At 49.3% G+C, this 21,077-nt stretch overlaps 3 protein-coding genes across 10 annotated transcripts in view; 1 reads left to right on the top strand and 2 right to left on the bottom strand.

The window, feature by feature from the left end:
* The window catches only part of NPRL3 (NPR3 like, GATOR1 complex subunit), a 48,847-nt gene extending 46,887 nt beyond the window's left edge, over window positions 1-1,960 (top strand). For all 3 annotated transcript variants that reach the window (XM_064153086.1, XM_064153087.1, XM_064153085.1), the window contains exon 13: window positions 1,276-1,960. In XM_064153086.1, coding sequence (XP_064009156.1) covers window positions 1,276-1,441 — 166 coding nt within the window. In that variant the 3' untranslated portion in view covers window positions 1,442-1,960. The remainder of the gene's footprint in view (window positions 1-1,275) is intronic.
* Window positions 1-21,077, bottom strand: part of SNRNP25 (small nuclear ribonucleoprotein U11/U12 subunit 25) — a 147,944-nt gene that overhangs the window by 62,124 nt on the left and 64,743 nt on the right. The gene's annotated exons all lie outside the window — the stretch shown is intronic.
* Window positions 3,963-20,263, bottom strand: MPG (N-methylpurine DNA glycosylase). Of its 6 annotated transcripts, XM_064153089.1 has the most exons (7): window positions 20,059-20,261; window positions 19,702-19,878; window positions 17,109-17,219; window positions 12,820-12,953; window positions 12,018-12,246; window positions 8,632-8,836; window positions 3,963-4,479 (listed from the first exon to the last, which is right to left on the bottom strand). In XM_064153089.1, exons 5-7 carry the CDS (start codon window positions 12,240-12,242, stop codon window positions 4,085-4,087), a joined length of 825 nt encoding a protein of 274 aa, XP_064009159.1. In that variant the 5' UTR covers window positions 12,243-12,246; window positions 12,820-12,953; window positions 17,109-17,219; window positions 19,702-19,878; window positions 20,059-20,261; the 3' UTR covers window positions 3,963-4,084. The 6 variants fall into 6 exon arrangements, with proteins under 6 accessions (XP_064009159.1, XP_064009160.1, XP_064009158.1 ...); XM_064153090.1 differs by having other exon boundaries at window positions 19,691-20,261; XM_064153088.1 differs by having other exon boundaries at window positions 19,702-20,261.

The following is a 21,077-nucleotide window of genomic DNA, read 5'->3' as shown; positions in this document are numbered from 1 at the left end:
GCAGTGGCAGTGGTTTGTCTCAGACCCTACCATTACTGACTGCAGGGCTGCTGGCTGTGGTGCATTGATGGCCAGCAAAGGGAGTTCTGTGCTCCCTCTGCTTAAAAGGAGCTGGGAATTTAGAAACCAGTGTGGTCTGAGCTTAGTTTCTGGGTTTGGGGACTATTCAGGGGCTTTAGCAACTCCCAAAGTGGTAGATTTAGAACTGTGCTGCTTGTCACCACAATCTTCCTCTCCCTGTTGTGACTGCTGCACCTAACCCAAGCTGAGCAAACCTCAGGAGTGCACAAACTGCAGTTTCCAGGCTCTTTGAAGGGCTGAGAGGGGCTCTTAATTCTCACAGCAAAGGTGGGTACCCAGAGCTGTGGCCACAGGCAGCATAGAGCCAACTGAGTCAATCTGCCATAGGCTGCTTATCAGGGCGTGTTGTCACCTGTGGTTCCTTGCTTTCAGGTGTTAAAACTATGTTGAAAATTGACAGTCTCAGGAAATGTCCCAAGCTTGGAAACCTTTGGCTAGAAAGAGTAACTTTTGTAGAATGGTTTTGAGTTGGAAGGGGCTTCCAAAGCTCATCCAGTCCAGCTCCCTCTGCAGTCAGCAGGGACATCCTCACCGAGATAGGTTGTCCAGAGCCCTGTCCAGCCTCATAGTATCTCCAGGGATGAGGCTTCACCTACCTCCCTGGACAACCTGTTCCAGTGTTCCAGCACCCTCCCAGTAAAGAACCTGTTCCTAAGATCAATCTAATTCTGCTGTGCTCTAGTTTGAAGCCACTGCCCTCATCCTGTCCATGCAGGTCTTTGTAAAGTCCCTCTCCAGTCTTCTTGTAGCTCCCTTCAGGCACTGAAAGGTTTCCTGGGAGCCTTCTCTTCTCCAGGCTGAACACCCCCTGCTCCCTCAGCCTGTCTTCCTAGCAGAGCTGCTACAACCTCCTGATCATTTTTGTGGCCTGCTCTGGACCCTCTCCATTAGGTCTGTGTCCTTCCTGTGTTGAGGGTCCTGTAGCTGGCCCCAGCCCTGAGGTGAGGTCTCCTCAGAGCAGAGCAGAGGGGCACGATCCCCCCTCTCCATCTCTGCCCACACTGCTTTGGATGCAGCCCAGGCTGCCCTTGGCCTTCTGGGCTCCCGGTGCCCATTGCTGGCTCCTGCCCAGCTTCTCATTCTCTAGCACCCGCAAGTCCCTTTCTGCAGGGCTGCTCTCTATCAGCTGCTCCCCCAGAGTGAGGTGGGCAGGTCAAAAGTAAGGCGGCACTAACCCTGCTCTCCTGCCCGCAGGCTGCTGCACTACTTCCGCGGGCGGCACCACCTGGAGGAGATCATGTACAACGAGAACATGCGGCGCTCCCAGCTCCTCATGCTCTTCGACAAGTTCCGCAGCGTGCTGGTGGTCACCAGCCACGAGGACCCTGTCATTTCCGTCTTCCAGTCTCTCTTAAAGTGACCTGAGTGGCCAAGGAGGCAACCTGCAAAGGGGGAATCCCTACAGACTGGAGGCGACTTGAAGCTCCTCCTCGCCGTGTGCTACCGAGCCGGCTCTGCCCCTGCACACCTCCTTCCCCGGCTGCTCGGTCTGAATGAGAGCTCTGGGGCCTGCTATAGGACACCAAGAGCTTGCTCAGCCTGGACTGCTGCTGTGCCACGTCCACATCGTGGGAGCTGCTGGTACAGAGCCCTTCGCTGCCTCTGCCCCCTGCCAGGGCTTGTGAGAGAAGCCAAGCGGCTTTCCAGCGGTACTGACCGACCTTCACCTCCGGCGCCTCGCAGCACCTCCTCTGCTCCCCAGCACCATGGCTCCCCGTGGCACAGCACCCACGGCCTCTCCTTGGGGGCAGAGTGGAGCCGGGACGGCTTTTAGGGACATGTGCCCGCGTGCCAGGGACTTCTGCCTGGCCATTGCTATGTGGCAGCAGTGAGGACACAGGTAGGGAGCATCACCAGTAAACGTTTTCATGCATGAGAACGAGCTGCTCAGTGAGGTCTAAGCTTGTAATTTCCTCTCCTCAGCATCCCCATCACCAAGTGCCTGTTGGATCATGCTGTCACCACCCAGCCTTTGTGCTTGTGGCTGTTCAGGGTTGCCAGCTTTTGACTGGGCTTGGGGAGCTTGGTTGGTGGACAGGGCTGAAGTGAGCTGCCCGAGCTGCAGATGCATGGATGTTGTTCCACATAGCCACAGGCTGGTGCCAAGGGCACTCAGACCTGTCCCCCAGGGCTCGTTTAGTTCATCTGTTCACCTCCCTGCCAGCATGGCTGTGGTTGCAGAGAGCCAGACTGGAAACCTGGCCTCAGCTAAAGTTATCTAGCTGGAAAACGACACACAGGACTATATGTGGCTGTGTTTCCTCATCAGCACTGCTCTTCCAGCCATGCCAAAGCTGGAACAAGGGGCAGCAGTCTTCTTTCTGGGGCCAGCAGGAGTGTGGCAGCTCAGACCTGGCCTGAGGGCCCCAGTCCACATAGCTGCTCAGCACTCTGTGCTGAATACCCAGGGAAGGTGGCCTGAGCCCCAGAGCCTGTTCTTAAGGACAGGGCCATGCTGAGTTCTGAGATCCCCAGGGCCAGGCCAAGGGGAACTCATCCCCAGGTGGCTGTGGAATCAAGAGAGTTCTTCATTCAAGCCAGAGAGCAGCAGCAGCAGCACAGGAAAGGAGGTGCTCTGCAGCCTGCTCAGGGGCAGAAGGCATTGAAGAAGAGGGGAAAGGACAGAGAAAACAAAAATGAGAGATCTCATATCCCAGGCTCCAGTGGCATGTGGTGTGGTCTCCTGTGGTGGGGTTCCATGTCCATGGGGTGCCAGCCCAGCTTGATGAACTTGGCTTCTTTTATAGTCTCCAGGGCCTTGGGCTCCTCTCATCTGGCACAGTTGCTGGGCCTGGGCACTGTGGTGCTCTGGAAGGTTCCCAGAATGGGTCTGGGGGGGTCTCAGGGGTCTATCACTGCCCCTGCTGCAGTGTCCTTGGTCCCAGGCCAGAGCAGAGCACAAGGCAGGATGAGTCCCTCCTGCCACCCTCACAGGCCTTGCTGCCTCTCTCTGCTCACAGCCTGGCACAAGCATGTGGGTATGACAGAGACTTCAGGTTGTGCCCATGACAGAAGGCATGGAGGGGGACCTTCATCTCCATGGTGGTGTCTTCCAGGGCTGAGACTTCCCTTTAAGACCTTCCCTTACACCACAGCCACAGACTGAAGTTTCTCCCAGAGCTGCAGGCTCTTACAGTGCAGCTTCACTTGCCTGCACAAACTGGGTCCAACTGGGAGCTTTAGCTCCCACCTCAGTCCCTGGGGATGTTTCCTCCTGTGCCTCCTGCAGGATGTGGCATCACAGCAGTCTCAGCGTTGGGGCATGCTGGGATTCACACACTGCTAAGTTTTGACCTGCTTTCAAAAGCAGCTGGGGAAATAAACTCCATTCTTGTTCCCTAAGCTGGATGTTCCAGACTGGGATAGATTGGGAGGTGTCCCTGGAGGTCTTTTGTCCAAACCTCTGCTCAAAGGAAGTGTGTTAGATCAGGTCACTCAGGAGCTTGTCAGTGCTTTGAGTGTCCCACAGCTTCTCTGGGTCACTGTGCCAGTGTTTGACCACCCCTATGGGAATTTTTTTTTCCATATAGCCAATGAGAATTTCCTGTTTTCCACAGCTTGTGCCCATTGCCTCTCATCCTGCCTGACAAAAGCCTGGCTCTGTCTTCTCTACACCCTCCCACCAGGTAGTTGTAGACAACAGTGAGATCCCTCCTCCAGCCCTTACCCTTTCAGCCAGCCCTGATGCCATCCATTCCTGGGACTACTACCCTGCAGCAACCAGGTGATGGCCTCTACTAGGGTGCAAGGCAGAGCTGTGAACCTTAATTGAGCCTGGATCCACTTGCAAGGGAGAAAGTGGCCTTCAGGATCCAAACCCAACCTCAGCTCTGGCTGGGAATCACATGCCAGGCCCCTCAGATCAAATTCCTCCTTCCCCATTCCTGGTGATAAAGAACATTTATTGTTAAAAGCCTCCACACTGCCCCAGCTGCTGCCTGGCAATGAGGCACCACACAGAGCACAGCTCATGTCCTGGGTGCTGGCACACTTGCATGACCTGTCAGCTGCAAGAGATGTGTCCCATTGCTGCCATCTCCTTTTCTCTTTTCTTGTCTACAACACTCACAAATTTGTTTCCTCTTAAGTAAAACCTGAGAGGTTTTTGTGTCCACTCTCCCCGGTTGCCGATACCGATCCTTGTTGTGGCCACCACATCCTGCTCCCCTGGTAGGTCATGTCCAGGTATCATCCAGATGGCTGCATCCTGAGTCAGGTCCCTTTGGTCAAAAGCCTTGTCAATGCCAAAGGCTTGGCAGAGCCTGGAGGGGCCGTTGCAGAGCTGCCAGTCCTTCAGCAGCTTGCTGGGTGCCTTCCTGGAAGCGCTGCGCAGCTCCCTCATTGCGTCCAGACCCCGCAGGGGCTCCAGGGAGCGAAGCAGCACTGCAGCCCCTTCCCCTGTGCAGGACAAGAACCACCTGTTAGAGCAGAGCTCTTCAGCAAGAACGTTTCAGCTTCCAGCCTCACCACCAGCAGCACTTCAACCTGTGGCCCAGCTTAGCCCAGTGGACCCAGGTGCCATCTGCATGCCCACCCACAGGGCCTGTCCTTGGGCCACTTGGCTCCATGAGCCAGGTTCTGGAGTCAGTCCCTGGTCACTGCACCCCTTTCCCTCATCTGAGTGTCCAGTGCTCCATAGCTCTGAGTCTTGCTTTCCCCAGCTCTGCTTCTTGCTGTTCCTAACCTAGCTGCTGCTCCAAGGCTTGCCAAAGGGCAAGAGGCTTTCCTTATGTCAGCACAATGCTCAGACTCATGGCAGAGTTCTGGCACAGCCACCCAAACCCAGAGAACCTCAACCACTCCAGTTAGGAGAGCTCGAGCTAACAAAGGAGGGGGGATGAGCCCGGGTGCTGCTAGCAGCCAGAGGCAGCCTGCAGAGTTAGACTGAGCAAAGAGAAACCTGGGGAGGAGCTGCAGGCACTGGCCCTGCTGCTGCTGCTGCTTGAGGGAGCCCTGGTTGCAGGTGTTGCCGATTCTAATACCCTCCTGGAGGTGGAACAGCACTGGGGAGACTGTTGCTACGACAGAGCAATCTGAACCCTTGTGCCAGGGACGCTTTGCAAGGGGCAGGGCAGGAAGGAGCTGCACAGCCTCCCTGATTTTTGTGGCACTGAAGTGAAGATGGAGCTCTGAGCATAGACACTGCCCTTTGACAAGGATCTGCAGCCTAAGTGGGACATAAGCACTTCCTTGGTATTTCCATGGGACAGCAGGAGGTCTTCTCATGACATGAGTGGGCGAGGAGAGTGCCTGGCAAAGCAGGCTGTGTGCAGTGCCCCACACAGCACCCCTTGTGCCAGGCCACCCACGGCATTCTTGCCACCAGCAGCTGTGCAGTGCCGCTCCACAAGAGCCCTCTCTCCAGCCTCAAACATCTGCAGCCCTGCTCACTCCTGGCAAAGGCTTTTTCTGCAGGCGCTGGCAGATCCCTAGGGACCTGCTGCTTCCAAAAATAGAACCTCTATCATGTGCTGCACAGCTCCCACGCCAAATCACCCTGCTGGCTCCCAGCTGAGAGCTGGAGTCCTGGCTCTGCGAGGTGTGGTTGTTGCCTTGAACCTGCTCAGAGCCCTCCACTGCCCTCGGAGCAGCTCAGCAGCTGCCAGCAATCTGTTCCCAGGCACTCCCCTCTCTAAGGGCAGGAACTGATGCAAATCTGGCAGCCAAAAGTTGCTTCCCTGTACTACAGAGATTCAGAGCTCAAAGGTCATCTGAGATTTTTAAGAACATGCTCCATGTCTTAAGTCTGCTTTTATCCATGCCCAGAGACCTCCTCCACATCAGGAGGCTGCCTCGCTGGCCAGCACAGCCCTGGGACTCTGAGGAGTCCCTCGCTGCACTAATTGCTTTCATCTTTCACAGATACAAGTGGAAATCCTGGGTACATTTGAACTGAGTCCTTCATGTGAAGAGACAGGCCCTCAGCTATTGCAGCTGCTCCCAGAGCACGGGCAGAGCACCCAACCACCACAGCAGGCAGGGGAAGGGTGCAGGGATGCCATGAAGAGCTACTGCCTCCATCCATGCCCACACCTCCAGGCTGATGTCCAAGTCCTCCTAAGCATGCTTACACTGATAAACTTTTAACCATTAAGGAGTAGATGAATCCTTCCAGCTCAACTCCTGCCTGCAGCCGTTTGTTCTCAAGGGTTATCTGGCTTCAGCATCTGCCCAGCACAGACACAGCCACTGACAGGCCAGCAGCAGCAGTGCCAAGTCCAGAGAGAAGTGTCTGCCTCCCATGCCCAGAAGTCATTCCATGGAATGCGTAGCATTCAGAGCTAAAACCTGGGATCTGACAGCACTGCAGAGGCCAATTCCCTCCTGGAGCAGTTAGAAATCATACAATAGGGAAGTCCATCCCCCCACGCTGTGCAGCTTGTTGCTGCTTCCCTGGAATGGCTCCAGCTCCCATTCTTGGAAACAGCTCTTGGCCACTGGAGAGAAGACAATTTTCTCCTCTCTCCACCCGTCTGATTCACTGCTCCTGAAACACTTCCTTCAAAGTCTTTGTCAAGGATCAGAAAGTTAGGGGAAGTCCACAGACTGTGACCCTGAGCCTGGGCAGAGCATCCCTGAGGTCTGGGCTTCACAAGCTGTCCTTTCAGGTCTGGCTGCAGAAGGCCCACCTTGGCAAACTGCAGAGAAACAAACCACAGCCCCCTCGGCTTTTCACAGCATTCCCAGGGAGACCCTGAATACTTTGTATCCAATTCTCTGAAACCCATCCCACCTGCACCCGGAGCATCTCTCTGCTACCAAGGAGCACCAAGTGATGCCACACCTCTTGGGTGGTGTCTCCTTGTGTTTTCTGCATAGCCACAGCCAGATTCTAAGGTTTCCAAGACCTGTCCCATATCCAGAAAAGGAAATGCTTCTGCCTTTACCCAGGTGCATGAGTGGCACCAGGAAAGATGACCTCAACCCCTCCCTCAGGCTAAATGACAGGACAGGCTGCTTCTCCATCTCTCTTCAGATGACAAAAGCTCCTCAGGTAGGATTCCTCTCCAGCTTCTCTTCCAGCATATCTGCACTCGAGCAAATGTATGGAAGGGATAAATCCTACTGTGGGCAGTTCCATCAGCAGCCATGCACCCGTGAAGGTGCTGGAACACTGGAACAAGTTGCCCAGGGAGGTAGCTGAGGTGTTTGAATCCCCATCCCTGAAGAAACTCAAGGTGAGGCTCAACAGGGCTCTGGGCAACCTGATCTAGTTGGAGGATGTCCCTACTGACTGCACAGGGGGTTGGACTGGATGAGCTTTGGAGGTCCCTTCCAATTCAGACCTCTGTGATTCTCTGCACAGCCATGCTCTCCACTGCAGTGTGCTCTTGGCAAAGCTGGGGGTGCCAACTGTGCTTGGTGTCAGCATGGCTGCATGTGTGACAGTCTAACACAGAGTAAATCTGCACCAAAACTACCAGCTAAATCCATCACATACTGAGCTCTGCAACTGATTTGCTACAAACCTGAACAGGTATAGACGGGAAATTTTCCCAAGGGATACATTTCAAAGATGTCTTTTCAGACTTCAGCAGCCTAGCTTTTTGAATCCTTCTAACAGAAATGATTCTTCCTCATGTTTCAAACACCAAGAATCCCACCCTAAGGAATCACAGAATCCCAGAATGGCTCAGGTTGGAAGGAACCTGAGAGATCATCTCCTCTGACCCCCCTACCATGGGCAGGGACACCTCTCAGCTAGATTCAGCTGCTCAAGGCCTCATCCAGCCTGGCCTTGAACACCCCCAGGGAGGAAGCATCCATAGCCTCCCTGGGCAGCCTGCTGGAGAGTCTCACTACTCCCCTAACAGTGACTCCTTGCTTAAGCTTAGGACATCTCAGACCTTTTTGTTTTCCCCAACATTTACAGCTTCTGAGGATAATAGGGAGAGAAAAAAATGTCACAACAACAGACACCAAGATTTAGGCTGTCATTAGGCTGTAAACTGCCTTCTGCATCACCACTTTGGAGGAACAAAGGTCACTTGCTCCCTGTGACAGGACAACGAGCAATGCATATAAGCTGCAGCACAGGAGGGTCTATCTCAACACAAGGGGGAAATTCTTTACTCTAAGGGCCACAGAGCACAGGAAAAGGCTCCCTAGAGGGGTTGTGGAGTCTTCTCTGGAGACTTTCAAGGTCTGTCTGGATATGTTCCTCTGTGACCTGAGCTAGATTGTATGGTCCTGCTCTGGCAGGGGAGTTTGACTTGGTGATCTCTTTGGGTCCCTTCCAACCCATAACATCCTGTGAATCACATAAATAAGGCAACGACCAGGTCTTCAGAACAAAACACTTCATTCCATGGAGACTCTCCCCTTGTCTTTTCTTCTGTGCCTGAGCAGCTCACATGGCTGGGACCAAGAGCCCATCGGGCTGGTTGATGTGCAGCTGGAAATGGCCTTGCTATAATGCTGATAGTTAGTACAGACAATCTGTCCACAGTGCCAGAACCCAGATGCCAGCCCTTAAGGAGCTCAGAGTGACTGCAGCAGAGCAGGAGTAGCTGTGCTGTGGGCAGGCAGAGCCCCTGGGGCGTGGCTCACCTTGGCTGGAGACGTTGATGCAGAAGTAGATGCCGTAGATCTGGTAGACATAGAGAGTGCCTGGCTTCATGAACATCGCTGCGTTGCGCTGCGTCTGCTTCCCCCCTTTTGAGTGGGAAGCTTCATCTTCCCCACCCAGATAAGCTTCTGTTTCAACAATCCTCCCCCAGAGTTCTCTGCCATCAGGAAGTCTGCGGACTAAAATCTGAAAGAGAGGTCAGGATGCATCAGTTAGCAACCCTCTGAACAGAAAAACCAGAGTGCCAGCACTGTGGAAACAGAGAGGTCAGGAAAAAGAACCTGCTGGTCCTACAGGCTCTGCTCTTCACCCACCAGTCCAGCCTGGCAGCTACTGTGAACCCTTCCAGCTCCTGCTGCTCAGGCCACAGCCCAGTGCAAGAAGTTCCTGCCTGCCATTCCCCCTGCCAAATGCCTGGAGTTGCTACATGTGGCAGCATCATAAAGAACCAATTTATGGTCCTATCTACAGTGAAGCCCACAGACTTGCTTTTGTGGTTTTTTGCTCTATTCTCCACCTCAATCCACCCAGTTCAAGCACCAACAATATGAACCTTGAAGCATCATGAATATGCATTCTTTAGATCAGCAGCAACAGGACAGAGGCAGAATTAAATAGCTCCTGTGATTAGATGGTCTGGAGCCTCAGTGATGTTTCAAACAAGTCCTTGTCCCTGCCCATAGAGAAAACCATGGCCAAAATGTCAGAAATTATTTCCATGTTTGCTGCACACAGAGAAGGGCAGTACAGGGGAGCTGGGAACTGGCCTCAGGCAGCCAGCAGTAGATCTTTGTGCTGGCAGCATGTTCCTTGCTGCTGGCACCTCCTTGCCTAATCTAAAGCAGACATGAAGGGAGGAAAGCTGTGACAGTGAAAAGATTCTCTTTAAAAAGAAAACAATCACTGAACTTCCTACAAAGGCTTTTCTGGCTTGACTGGATTTCTTGAACATGTGTTTAATAAATCCTGCAGTATGGCCTGGTTTAGGCAGCAGCTATCAGTTTAATTATACCACTCAGCACTGCTATAGCTGAAAGCCAGCCATTCAAAACTGACCTCCAAGAAATCCAGCTCCATTCCCACCAGATGTCCGTGCTGGATTGCTAATGGATCAGCAAGGATGTGCCAGAAGTCAGCTTCCACTGTTGGCAGCTGGCTGTCACCTTGCTGTTGTGTGTCCTTTCCAGAGGCCATTTACTGAGTGTATATTTTGGGGCAGTTTTTTTGTTTCTAAGAACTCAAGTTCTCACAGTCAAAGTGAAGCACCAGCACCTCCAACATTTGGCAGAATGAAGCATTATGGTGGTAATCAGAAGAAAGTAAGATAGTGAATGAAGCACTGTGGTGGTAATTGGAAGAAAATATGATAATGGATGAAGCATTGTAGTGGCAATTAGAAGAAAATAGGATAGTGAATGAAGCATTGTAGTGGCAATTGGAAGAAAATAAGAGAATAGGGCAGGGAAGAATGATGTTTATATTGCAAAGAAAAATCTAAAATTCAGATAGAAATTACCTGCTTTGTAATTCTAGGCCTAAGTAGGACCATTGTAGTGGTAGTTAGAAAATAAGATAGTGAATGAAGCATTCTATTGGTAACTAGAAGAAAATAAGAGAAGAGGGCAGAGAAGACTGAGGCTTAAACTGCAAAGAAAAATCTAAAATTCAGATAGAAATTACCTGGTTTGTAATTCTAGGCCTACATGGGAAAAGCAGAGAATTAGGACTAATAATAGCAGCTGCCCAGGGTAACTGAAAGCAGAAAGATGTCAGTCATTGAGACAACAACAAACTGCATCAGTATTGGGAGCCTTCAGGTATCCTCTTGCAGACCAAGGAAATCCCACATCAGGACAGGACACAGAGCTCCAGGCTGGTTATTTCAGACACCATCCAATACTCTGCAGAGTGAGCAATCCAAGATCTGCCAAGAGCCTAAACTCTCAAACCAATTCAGAGCAAAAGCAGTGTCTTTTCTGAAGACCTATCCCTAAAAAACAACTTTGTGTCATGGCCATGAAGTATAAACTTTAGTGTCCTTCCAGGAGCTCTGAGGTCCAAAAATAATCTTGTCAGAGTCCTGCTTACCAGCAAAAAGGGGAAACTACATAAAGTGAGGAAGCTTGTTAGGAAGAACTTAGGGAGGCAGCCAAAGGTTAAAGCTGGGAAGGCAAACCTCTAGCAGGATGTCTATAAAGATAGCAAACACACAGAGCATGTATCAGAGGGAGGTTAACGCAGACCAAAAGAAAACCCAGCAGGGTGAAAGTGCAGAGCAAAGGAGTTAATTACAAGCAAGACAATATCCTCAGAAAATAAAATAAAGCTAGAGGCAGCAAGACAGGCAAAAACCAACAGTGTGTGGAACAAATTCCTGAAGTCATCTAAACCTACAGACAAAGGTATAAAAACGACTCCAAGAAGGTAAGAGCACAGCAGTGAAACTAAACCAAATTGTGGTTAGGAGGTTCCAGAGCCGATTTTTTTATGGGGCAAACACTGGAGAGTTTTTGAAGGACTCACTGAGCAGAAGAGACACTTTTAATCTCCAAAGGCTTTCAACAAGGTCCAAAGACTCCTTCAAAGTTTCTGCAAGGGGATAAGGGAGAAGATCCATTCAGGAATAAGGAATGCCTTGAAAACTCAGCCAAGATAGGAAGAGTTTTTGGAGTCGAGAGAGTTTAGCTGACAGACTGTAGAGTCCTCAAAGTCTCCTCAGAAAGGTTAACACAGAGCGCTTCCCACATGTACTGACCATACTGAGTTACTCATAACAGCAAAACTGACAGCAGATAGAATGAGGCAGAACTTCAGAAGCATAGAGGACAGCATCAAAGAAAGTAGCAAGCAGTCTGCTGACCTTGCAGACAAAAATGAAATGCTCAAGTACCCTGTGACAGTGGATGCTGGTCAAGAAAGGGTCAGAGTCTGCCATGCTATCACCATCACAAGACAGTAAAATGGGAGCAGAGAAGATGGTGTTGACTGCAGAGCATCACTTTCCTCTGGGATAAGCAAAAGCCAAAACCAAGTAAAGGAGTGCCTGAAAGGAAAATAATGGGCCTGAAACAACCTTTGAACCACAAGCAGCAGAGCACATTGCATTAAACCAGAACAAAAAAGGAGAAAAATGCTACAAAAAGCTAATTCTGAAATGTGAGAGTAAACTAAACTCAAGAAGTGGCTCCCCTGGACTCCATCTGAAACAGCTACTGTCTTTAAATTCCACTGCAGTTAACAAGAGAAGAACTCAGAGCTGTACTCCTGAAACAGCAAAGCCCTGCAGTCAAATGACAACAAAAGATTTCCCTCCTTTCACCCCAAGTTATTAGCTAGGAAGTGCTTCAGGACAGTGTTCAGGTCCTACCTTTCCCAGAAAGGCCTTGGCCAGGCTAATACAGGGCTGGTTGAAAAAATCTGCTTCTAGTTGGGAAGTTTTTTTTTCCTCTACTGCAAAATATTTGCTGCTTTTTGGAGAAGAATTGCCATCTGGTGTGGCACTCAGGTTGTCCAAAGCATCACATGGAGGGAAACAGGAGGAGTTGCTTTGCAGAGCACTTAATTGACCCAACAGCTTTCTTTTTCTTGGCATGGTCCTAGAAAATGGATATAAACATCATTAGAAACACAAAAATAATTGAAAAATAACTCATTCCCATAAACTCTTATTTTCACACATCTCTCCACAACAGTGAACCTCAAGGCTATGATTGCTTGGACAAACTAAGGCAAAATAGAAGAGCAGGTGCAAGATTTAGTTGTGCCTGCATCAGGCAAGGCAAATATTGGGCTATAGTGACAAGCAAATCAAGAACTCCAGTTTGAATATTCATCCGCAGGGCTGCAGATGAAAAGCAACTTTCCTCCACTCAGTAAAAGAAGTTTTCTAACTGTTAGGATAGAAAATTCGGACATTAAAAACAAAGATGATCCAGTGCCAGCTACTTTTCCCTATTACTAACCTAAGCAGCCAGAAGACAAAACAAGCACCTCAAAACCTCAGCCCACACAAGTCAGGTGTCAATCATTTTAAACAGTTCTGTGACCTGAGCAGAATCTACAACCCCAGAGAACACAGAACACTTAATTTGGGAGATTCACAAACCTGTTTATCATGCTATAGTGTTTGTGTTAGAATCTGCACAAAATAAGCTTTAAATCTAACCTACCAGAAAGATGAAGTCTCCTCAATAATTAGGTATTTGAGGCAATTATTTGGGTTGATTCTTCTAGGTTTGACAGCAATTTACTCTATGAGCTTCAAAAAGGGAATGTTTCTCCTTCAGTGCTGCAGTCCTTACACCTGCCCAACAGGAACAAATTTACTTAATCAGTGTATAAAGCACTTTGAAACAGGCTCAGAGATTTTGGAGCTGGAGATCATGATACCAACAGTGCATCACTGGCTCAAACTCAAGAGCAGCTGGCAGTTCTCTACTGGGCTAGCAAAACACCACTGTGTAGCTGGGGCACTGCTGGAGATGATCTTCCCTGGGAGTGTTAAAGGCTAGGCTAGATGAAACCTTGAGCAGCTGCATCTAGCTGAGAGGCCTCTGTGCCCATGGTGTGGGTTTAGGGTAGATGATCAGAGAATTAGCAGGGTTGAAAAGGACCTCAAAGTTCATCCAGTTTTAAGCCCCTGCCATGGGCAGAGACATGTCACACTAGATCAGGTTGCTCAGAGCCATATCCAGCCTGGCCTTAGGGATCTCCAGGGTAGGACCCCTTAAGATACTGGAAGGCCACAATAATGTCACCTCAGAGCCTTATCTTCTCCAAACTCAATAACCTCAACTCTCTCAGTCTGCCTCCACAGGAGAGGTGCTCCAGCTCTCTGATCATCAATATCCCTGAAGTCCTTTCCAGCTTGAGCCATTCTGTCATCTGTTAGCCTTTGGTACACAAAAAGCTATGAAACCAGCGGAGAATGCACTTCTCTGACTGCACAAAAAGCTGAAACCAAACTTGAGTTCTGCTGTTACTAAATCTGGATAGTGGCAGCCTCCAAAAAGGACTCTTACACAAGAATGCAAAGATATCAAATTGTAGAAGATGTCTCAGCAGTTCTGAAATTCAGCCACATGTAGATACAAGGCGTTAAAAACCCCAAAGGTTCAATGTCATATGTAATTAGAAGCAGGGAAAGAATCCTACATACAGCTGAATCCACAAGGGAAGCATTTATATAATTAAGTAGCTATTGCCATTCAATTAATACCAGCTTTTAAAAATGACTACAATTTTTTTTCACCATCAAACCCAGCTTTGTCTTGCTCTGATGTTTCTCACAAAGAAAAATCTACCAGCAATAGTTTCCTTGAACTACACTGAAACAAATTTAGCATTGCTGCACTCTGGATCACCAGTGCCAACTCCTCACCAGTGTCACATTTCACTTTAGAAGAATCCAGACATAAACACATGGAAATAGACAGGAAAACCCCCAAATCACACTGCCAGGACTGGCAGAGAGGTAGGTTTTTCTTCCTCTCAACATCTAAATTGTGATTGCAGTAAGTCAGTGATGAATGGCAGTTCTGTGCCAGGTGTGCTGCTCTGACCTGTGCCTCTCACATGCTGGGAATTCTTAAAAATTATGTCACAAGTCACTAGTCTGCCTCAGACAAAACTGCCTGGTGGCTTTTGCAAAGAAGATTCATGCCTAGGGAGAAGAGTCTGAATAGAGAAATGACTGCAGGAAGGACAGGATGGAGGAGGAACACTGCCCTGTATCAGGCCCACCCTCTGAAAGACTCACTCAAAGGGAAGGTTTCATGCTGAAGACAGCACCTCCAGACTCCTCTGACAGTGTTAACTGGCACTTCCAGTTCATCAGCCACACACAAGGAGTGCTGCAAACAGGGCCAGTCTGAGTGGAGCACTGACTCACTTAGTGGTTTGTGCTCTCATGGAATGCAACATGAGAAACTGGATGCCAGCTGCCTGACACTTAGTGCACTGCCAATGAAGAAGCTGCAAGTGCTCTCATGCAAATGTTGTACCCGGGGGCAACTGCAACTTCATCACCATGGGCTGATCCTAGATGGATCTCAGCATTGGTTGGACTCGATGGTCTTAGAGGTTTTTTCCAACCTAAACGATTCTCTATCTTCAGCTCTCCTTAGAAGTGGCAGTTTGAAACTGAGAAATGAGTCATGTACAGTGTGCAGAGTGAAAGGACACTGCCACTCCAGCTCAGAAATCCAGGAAGGACCCAGCCTACTCTTTGTCTCTCTGCTTGCTCATAGCAAGATATGAGCCATAAACCTCTAGGTCTCAAACCTGTCTCCACTTTCTCTACAGGACGTGCTCATACACACAGATCCCTCCTTGGCTGCATACTGCAGACAGAAGTGAGTCCACAGCCAGTACCCTATCCCTTTGGATCTGAGAAGTAAGAGACAATCTCTTCATGTGCAAGACTACAGACAAATTCTGCAGCTCTTCACCTCTATCTGGGTTTTATTGCTTGTATAGGAAACAAATTCTACTTCTGTGCTTCTGCTAAGCATCAGCTGGGGGCATATTGATGTTGGGGGTTTATTTGCTTTTTGACTAAGCCTGTTGGAACCAAACCTGCTACAAGTTGTTAAGTACACCCCTGTACACATGCACCAAAAAAAACCCATATGGAAGTTCAGAAATGGAAGATCAAGAGCTGACTAAGTCTGCCTAAAGAGTTGAGGGCTGCTGGGCTAGTCTCAGGTGAGTTTAGGGACCCTGCAAGGCACTATCAGAGAGACACAGAATCAGAGTAAAATATAGTTCACCCTATAGACAGACACAACTGAATCTGCACAGGCTTCTTTAATCCTCCAAATAAGACTGCATTTGTAGGTATTTCCTTATGTATTAAATGAGCTTTCACTAAAAGGAGGTCGAAGAAAAAGTACCCCACCAGTAATCTGCACAGACTTTTGGTTCACCGGTCCAGCTACCTTCCAAGCTTTCCTTGCACACAATGAAGCAGCACACACAAGAACTTTCTGGAGAGCCAGCTTCTCACACCAAAGGTTCAATGTGGGCATGTGTGAACAGTCAATGCTGACTTGGAGCAACGGACACCAGCTGAACACGAGCCAGGACTAGAAGGCATGGCCTGAAGCTGTGCCAGGGGAGGTTTAGGTTGGGTGTCAGGAAGCACTTCCTCATGGAAAGGGTCATTAGGCACTGAGATGGCCTGCCCAGGGAGGTGGTGGAGTCACCATCCCTGGAGGTCTTTAAGGAAGGACTGGATGTGGCACTTGGTGGCATGGTTTAGCTGGTGTCATGGTGTTAGACCATAGGCTGGGCTTGATGATCTCAGAGGTCTTTTCCAGCCTCAGTGATTCTGTGATTCTGTGATATCCCTCCCTGTATCCTGCTCTTCAGCACAGGTCAAAAGCAGGAGCCCAGGGAAGAACAGAGTAAGCACAGGCTGCCTCTCCATGCATCTTCTATGTCTCCAGACCAGAACTTGCTGAACCAGACACAGTTTCTGTGCCCTTAGTAACTCAGAGCCTAGAGTCTTCCCTAAGCCTGTCTAAAACTATCCAAATGGGGACTTCACCAATGAAGAAAGCTCTGCAGAATTACTCATTATGGCTCCAGAATCTCAGCTCATTTTGTGTGTGAAATTAGGGCTGCTCCCCACCCACATGAATCATTTATATTTGCACTCCCAGCCCTCTCCCTTACCACCTCAAGTAAGGTAAAACCAGCTGGAGATACCGTTTTTCCAGGTCATGTATAAAACATCCCAACAGTGACCTCCAGCCTGCACCAGGGCTGGCCATTTACTCACATCCTCTTTCCTATCTTTGCTCCCACTGTTTGTCTATGACAGAGAACTCCCTTATTATGTCAAGGGCTGCTCAGGTGAGGGCTCTTGTTTAAAAGCTTTCTAAACTGAGTACAGACTGTAAAGCCAAACCTATCCACATGGTTATTTAAACATTTAGAGAACTCCAGCATTCTTCTAAAGCATAGCTTCTGCCATTACAAAAGCCACATTGGCTCTCCCACCGGCTATGCTTTCTACTGATTCAATTGGCAGTGGTGAAACTTCCAGGTCTGCAGTCACAGATTTCCCCTAGCAAAAAAGCAGTGTCCCATTTTCTGCTGAGACAACTGTCTACAGCACTGTCTCTGGGGGTTTCGTCTTGTTCAGTAACTTGTTTCTCCTGCCCGTTGCCTGTTTGTTCCATAGCCTCTCACACAGATACTTCATATTAAGCCTGATCCTTCAATGAGTTCTCAGCAAGAAGCATTTCCATCCATCTTTCCTGACTAGTCTAGCCTATTAGTTGATAACATATAGATTCCTGGACAATAGTGTAAGAAGCAGGCAAGAAAAAGCCTTGAAGGAAGAGTGCAGGCAGCAGCTAACCTACTGTATCTACTATGGCAATCTCTCCACAGATAGACTTTGACACTACTAATACTTCAAAAGCATGGCAAAATATATGTTTTTAATTACCTTACTGAGTGCTGGGGAGGTCATTTCCTGCAAGATATCCTTGTTAATTCCACTCCTTGCTCCTACTGCTTACAGGACATCATCATCTTTTTGGAATGAAACTTACTCATCCTTTTGTAAAGAACAAAGAGAGATAGAAATGAGAGTGATAAAAAGTCACGAATAACCCAAAAGGCCTTCACAGGAAAATCATGCTCAGTTTTGTTTGACCCTTCTAAAACCATTTTGGTTTGTTCTGTTCCCTCACCCCACAACATTCTAGCTGCTACTTTTAACTGAGTGTCAAACCTGCATATGAAATGAAAGCAAATGAGTTAAACAGAACACTAACAATGGACATCAGCTAGCTCAGCCTTCTGAGGTTTGAGTTCATCATGGCAGCATTTAGAGAAGCCACAAATGCCAAGCAGTAAATGGACATAAGGATGCCAAACCTTCTGCAGTTCAGGTTTTTCCCTGAATCTAAATTATTTGTAGCAAAAGTGCACTGGGTACATTGGGCTGACCATCCAAGAGCTGCAAGTCTTACTCTTTTCCACATATATGATGGCAGAGAGAACACTTCTGGTTTGTAAAGCGTATTGAAAGAGCTATAGAAGGGGATACTGAACCAGTTACACCCCATCTTAGATACCCATCTTATAACATGACCCTAGAAAAGACATTTCTTCCCCAAATCTTAATATTGCATGAGAAATACTTTAGTTTTGCCATGGGTGTTTGTCTCTGTGACCAAAGATGTTTCACCAAAGCCTTCGTTAAAAGGGAAATTCATGACTTAACTGCTCAAACATCTGAATAATGGCCTCAAAGAGAGTTCCACTTAAGAGCTCTCCTTCACAGGATTACAGGATGTTATGGGTTGGAAGGTACTTCTGGAGATCTTCAAGTCCACCTCCCCTGCCAGAGCAGGACCACAGAATCTAGCTCAGGTCGCACAGGAACACGTCCAAACAGGGCTTCAAAGTCTCTGGAGAAGGAGACTCCACAATCTCTCTGGGGAGCCTGTCCCAGTGCTCTGTGACCCTTACAGTCACAAAGTTCTTCTGCATGTTGAGATGGAACTTCCTGTGCATCAGTTTCCGTCCATTGCCTCTTGTCCTATCCCAGGGCACAAATTAGCAGAGGCTGTCCTTGTCCCTTCCTTCCTGACCCTCAGCCCTCATCTATTTATAGACATTTATTAGATCCCTTCTCAGTCTTCTCCTCTCCAGACTAAAAAGCAACCACATCTCCCAGCCCTTGCTCATAATGCACATGCTCCAGTTACTTCATCTCTGTTGAATTAACCAAAAACTTACAGACTAAGAAGAGAAAGATAGAAGACACAATGACTTCTCTGCAAAATGACTCCAGAGAGTGGAATCACTCTCTGCACTAGCGCAGTAGCATAAGGTTCTCACACCTCCTCCTGAAGTCAGCCTTAAGCTCAGAGAAGGAAACTGCTCCACATCCACTTTTACAATAGAAGACCATGTGAAGCCCTATGAGAAGTCTTTGACTTAGGGAGAAAGAAGATATTTCAGGGCAAGCTACTGAAATCCAGACCTTAGTATTCAGGAGCACAAAGAACCTGAGCGCTCCAGCAAAACTGTGTGAGGGAATCATGGTCACACTTTGAAATCAGTTATGAGACAGGCTCACCAACAGCTAAGGTGCTGCTCAGGGTGATTAAATTGGGACTGAGACAACCCATGTGCTATGAGCCTCTCTCCTTCGTGAGAAGATTCCTTTCTTCTATTTCCAAGCAGAGGAAAGGCTTGTCCCACATGCAGCAATTCAGGATTAGTCTGTACAATACATCCTTGTCACAGAGGAGCTCTGTGTGTGTTCTTTGCATTGCATTGCGTTGCCAGACACTGCTAAACAGATAGTTAGAAACCAGAGCACTGGATCAAAGGCTCAGCAGACGATGGGCTGCAAAGATACGGGTGTAAACGCAGGTGAAGACAAACAGCTGACGGTGGGCATTTTCACAACGCCAGAACAAAGCCTTCGGACCCCAGACAGACAAAGAAGCATCTGAGAGAGGACAATTTCCCTGCGCAGCTTTGGGTAGTATGCTCTGTGTGACAATAGCTTGTTAATGGCAAGGAAGACAAAACACTTCTGATGATAGAATGCAGGAACAAAAGCAGAAGTCTCTCCTACAGAAGATGCTTCCAGGAAACCAGCTGGCTGTGAAAACCCGGGTCAGACACATCTTTGAGCAAGAAGAGCGCAGAGGTCCTCCTGTTTTGCCAGAGTAGCCTTGTTTCGCCCCTGGCAATCTTTATTTAGGAAAAAAACCTGGTTTTTTAGCAAATTTGCAGCACATTTCTCTAGAAGAATGGGTCCTTTTCCTCCTTACAGGGTCCAAACCACAGCACTCACGACACATCTGTACAGCAGCTGCTCTTTGAGCACTGAACTGTGAACCCCCCCAGATCCCTACACTGTCTTTTATCGGTTTCAGAATGCTTACTTCATTATGTACAAAAGGAATCTCTCTGCAGAACGAAAGCAAGCTGAGAGGTGGGAAATCACAGGGCGACCTTACTGCCTGTGCGCTGTACACGGGGGTTAGCAGTTTAACCACACACCTTGGTCTCACCTGAACCGCGTTCCGGAAGCAGAGACGTTACCTTTCGCTAGAGTCTCTGCAGCGTCTCTGACTCACAACGCCCACGAACCAGGGTTCGGTGTGTCGGAACGCATCGTTTCCATAGGCAGGCAATAAACAATGCTGACAGCCATGAAGGCAATGCAGGATCCCTCGCAGCTTCTCCTGCTAGGTACGCGAGAAGCAGCGGGGAAAAGGCGCGGCCCCAACACCGCCCGCCGCACCGGCCGGGCCTTGCCAAGCCTAGCGGAGCCGCCGCCAGGCCCAGGCCTTCAATCCCACCGCTAGCCGCCGGAGTTCCCTCACCCCGCCCCGGAGCGGCCCGGCCCGGCCCCGCCGCACACGCACCTGCCGGGGCCGCACTTGCCGGGCCCGCACCAGGCCACTGCCTCCGGCCGCTCTCCTGGCCCGACCTCAGCGCAGCCCTGCGCGCCCGGCCCGCAGGCCCGGCGGCAGCCTGCACCTTGCGTGAGGGGCGGGCCCGGCGCGGCGCGGGGGAGGCGGGCCTGAGAGCGGGGCAGCGCCGGAGCGGCCTCCCGGACCTGCCGGCTCGCTCCGTCGGTGGCGGAAGGCCGCAGGCAGCTTCGTGCACAGCCTTTTCTCAGAGCTCTCACCCTAGCTGTTGTTTTCTGGACCACAGCTCCTCTGTCGGCTGCTTTTGAAGTCTCCCCGGCTTTCAGCATCACTTGCTGCTGCTTCATAGTAAAACAAAGGATTGAATCTACCTCCACCAATGATCTCATGCTGGCTTTATAGAGAAGTGTCAATTATTCCCTCAGTTCCCTGAGTAACAAGCATCTGGAGTGTAGAAAAAAATTAGCTTTTAACCAGATAAAGCATGTGCTCAAAATACACATTTTTCCTCTCAGCTTTCTGGGAGACCAGCTTTTCTGGGAGTCAGGGCCATTGGTGCATGTACAAGTGTTTACACGAAGAGTATGAAGGAATGCCTGGTGCATCAGAACAGATTTATCTCCAATTGTATACTAAAAGCTGTTTCCAGGCTAGCACTAGCTGGCACAGCATCAGCTAGAAGCCAGTGATGCAGTGAAGCAGCACTTAGTGTCTACCCCATCTGTGAATCTGCAAGGAAGAAGGATAAACTTCTGACTGACATTTTAGGAGATAGCAACAGCCGCAGAGGTGCAGCCAGGTGTGTGAGTGTCTAAGGATGCTCTTATGGAGACAGAGATGGGGACTGGCAGGTCCAGTGGTAAGCTCAGATGTGAGAGTGATGGACAAAAAGCTTTAACATTCTTGTAAACCCTGAACTGAACACGGAACTTCCAAGTTTTACTACTCCTGTCTGGAGGTGGAAAGAACCAGCTGTGAATGGATCAAATTCAGAGTCTGTTGCACAATGTTTG

Source organism: Pogoniulus pusillus, chromosome 13 (genome assembly GCF_015220805.1).
Source record: "Pogoniulus pusillus isolate bPogPus1 chromosome 13, bPogPus1.pri, whole genome shotgun sequence".
Lineage (NCBI taxonomy): Eukaryota > Metazoa > Chordata > Aves > Piciformes > Lybiidae > Pogoniulus > Pogoniulus pusillus.
The sequence above is the reverse complement of the archived record's forward strand: the minus strand, read 5'-3'. Positions and strand labels throughout refer to the sequence as shown.

What these genes read in the sequence shown, in the direction of transcription:
- MPG (XM_064153093.1), bottom strand. Translation starts at nt 12,242, where the DNA reads ATGCCAAGAAAAAGAAAGCTGTTGGGTCAATTAAGTGCTCTGCAAAGC. An exon ending in CCAAGGCCTTTCTGGGAAAG is followed by an intron (nt 8,837 to 12,017) that starts GTAGGACCTGAA and finishes CCTCTCTTTCAG; the next exon opens with ATTTTAGTCCGCAGACTTCC. An exon ending in CATCAACGTCTCCAGCCAAG is followed by an intron (nt 4,480 to 8,631) that starts GTGAGCCACGCC and finishes TGTCCTGCACAG; the next exon opens with GGGAAGGGGCTGCAGTGCTG.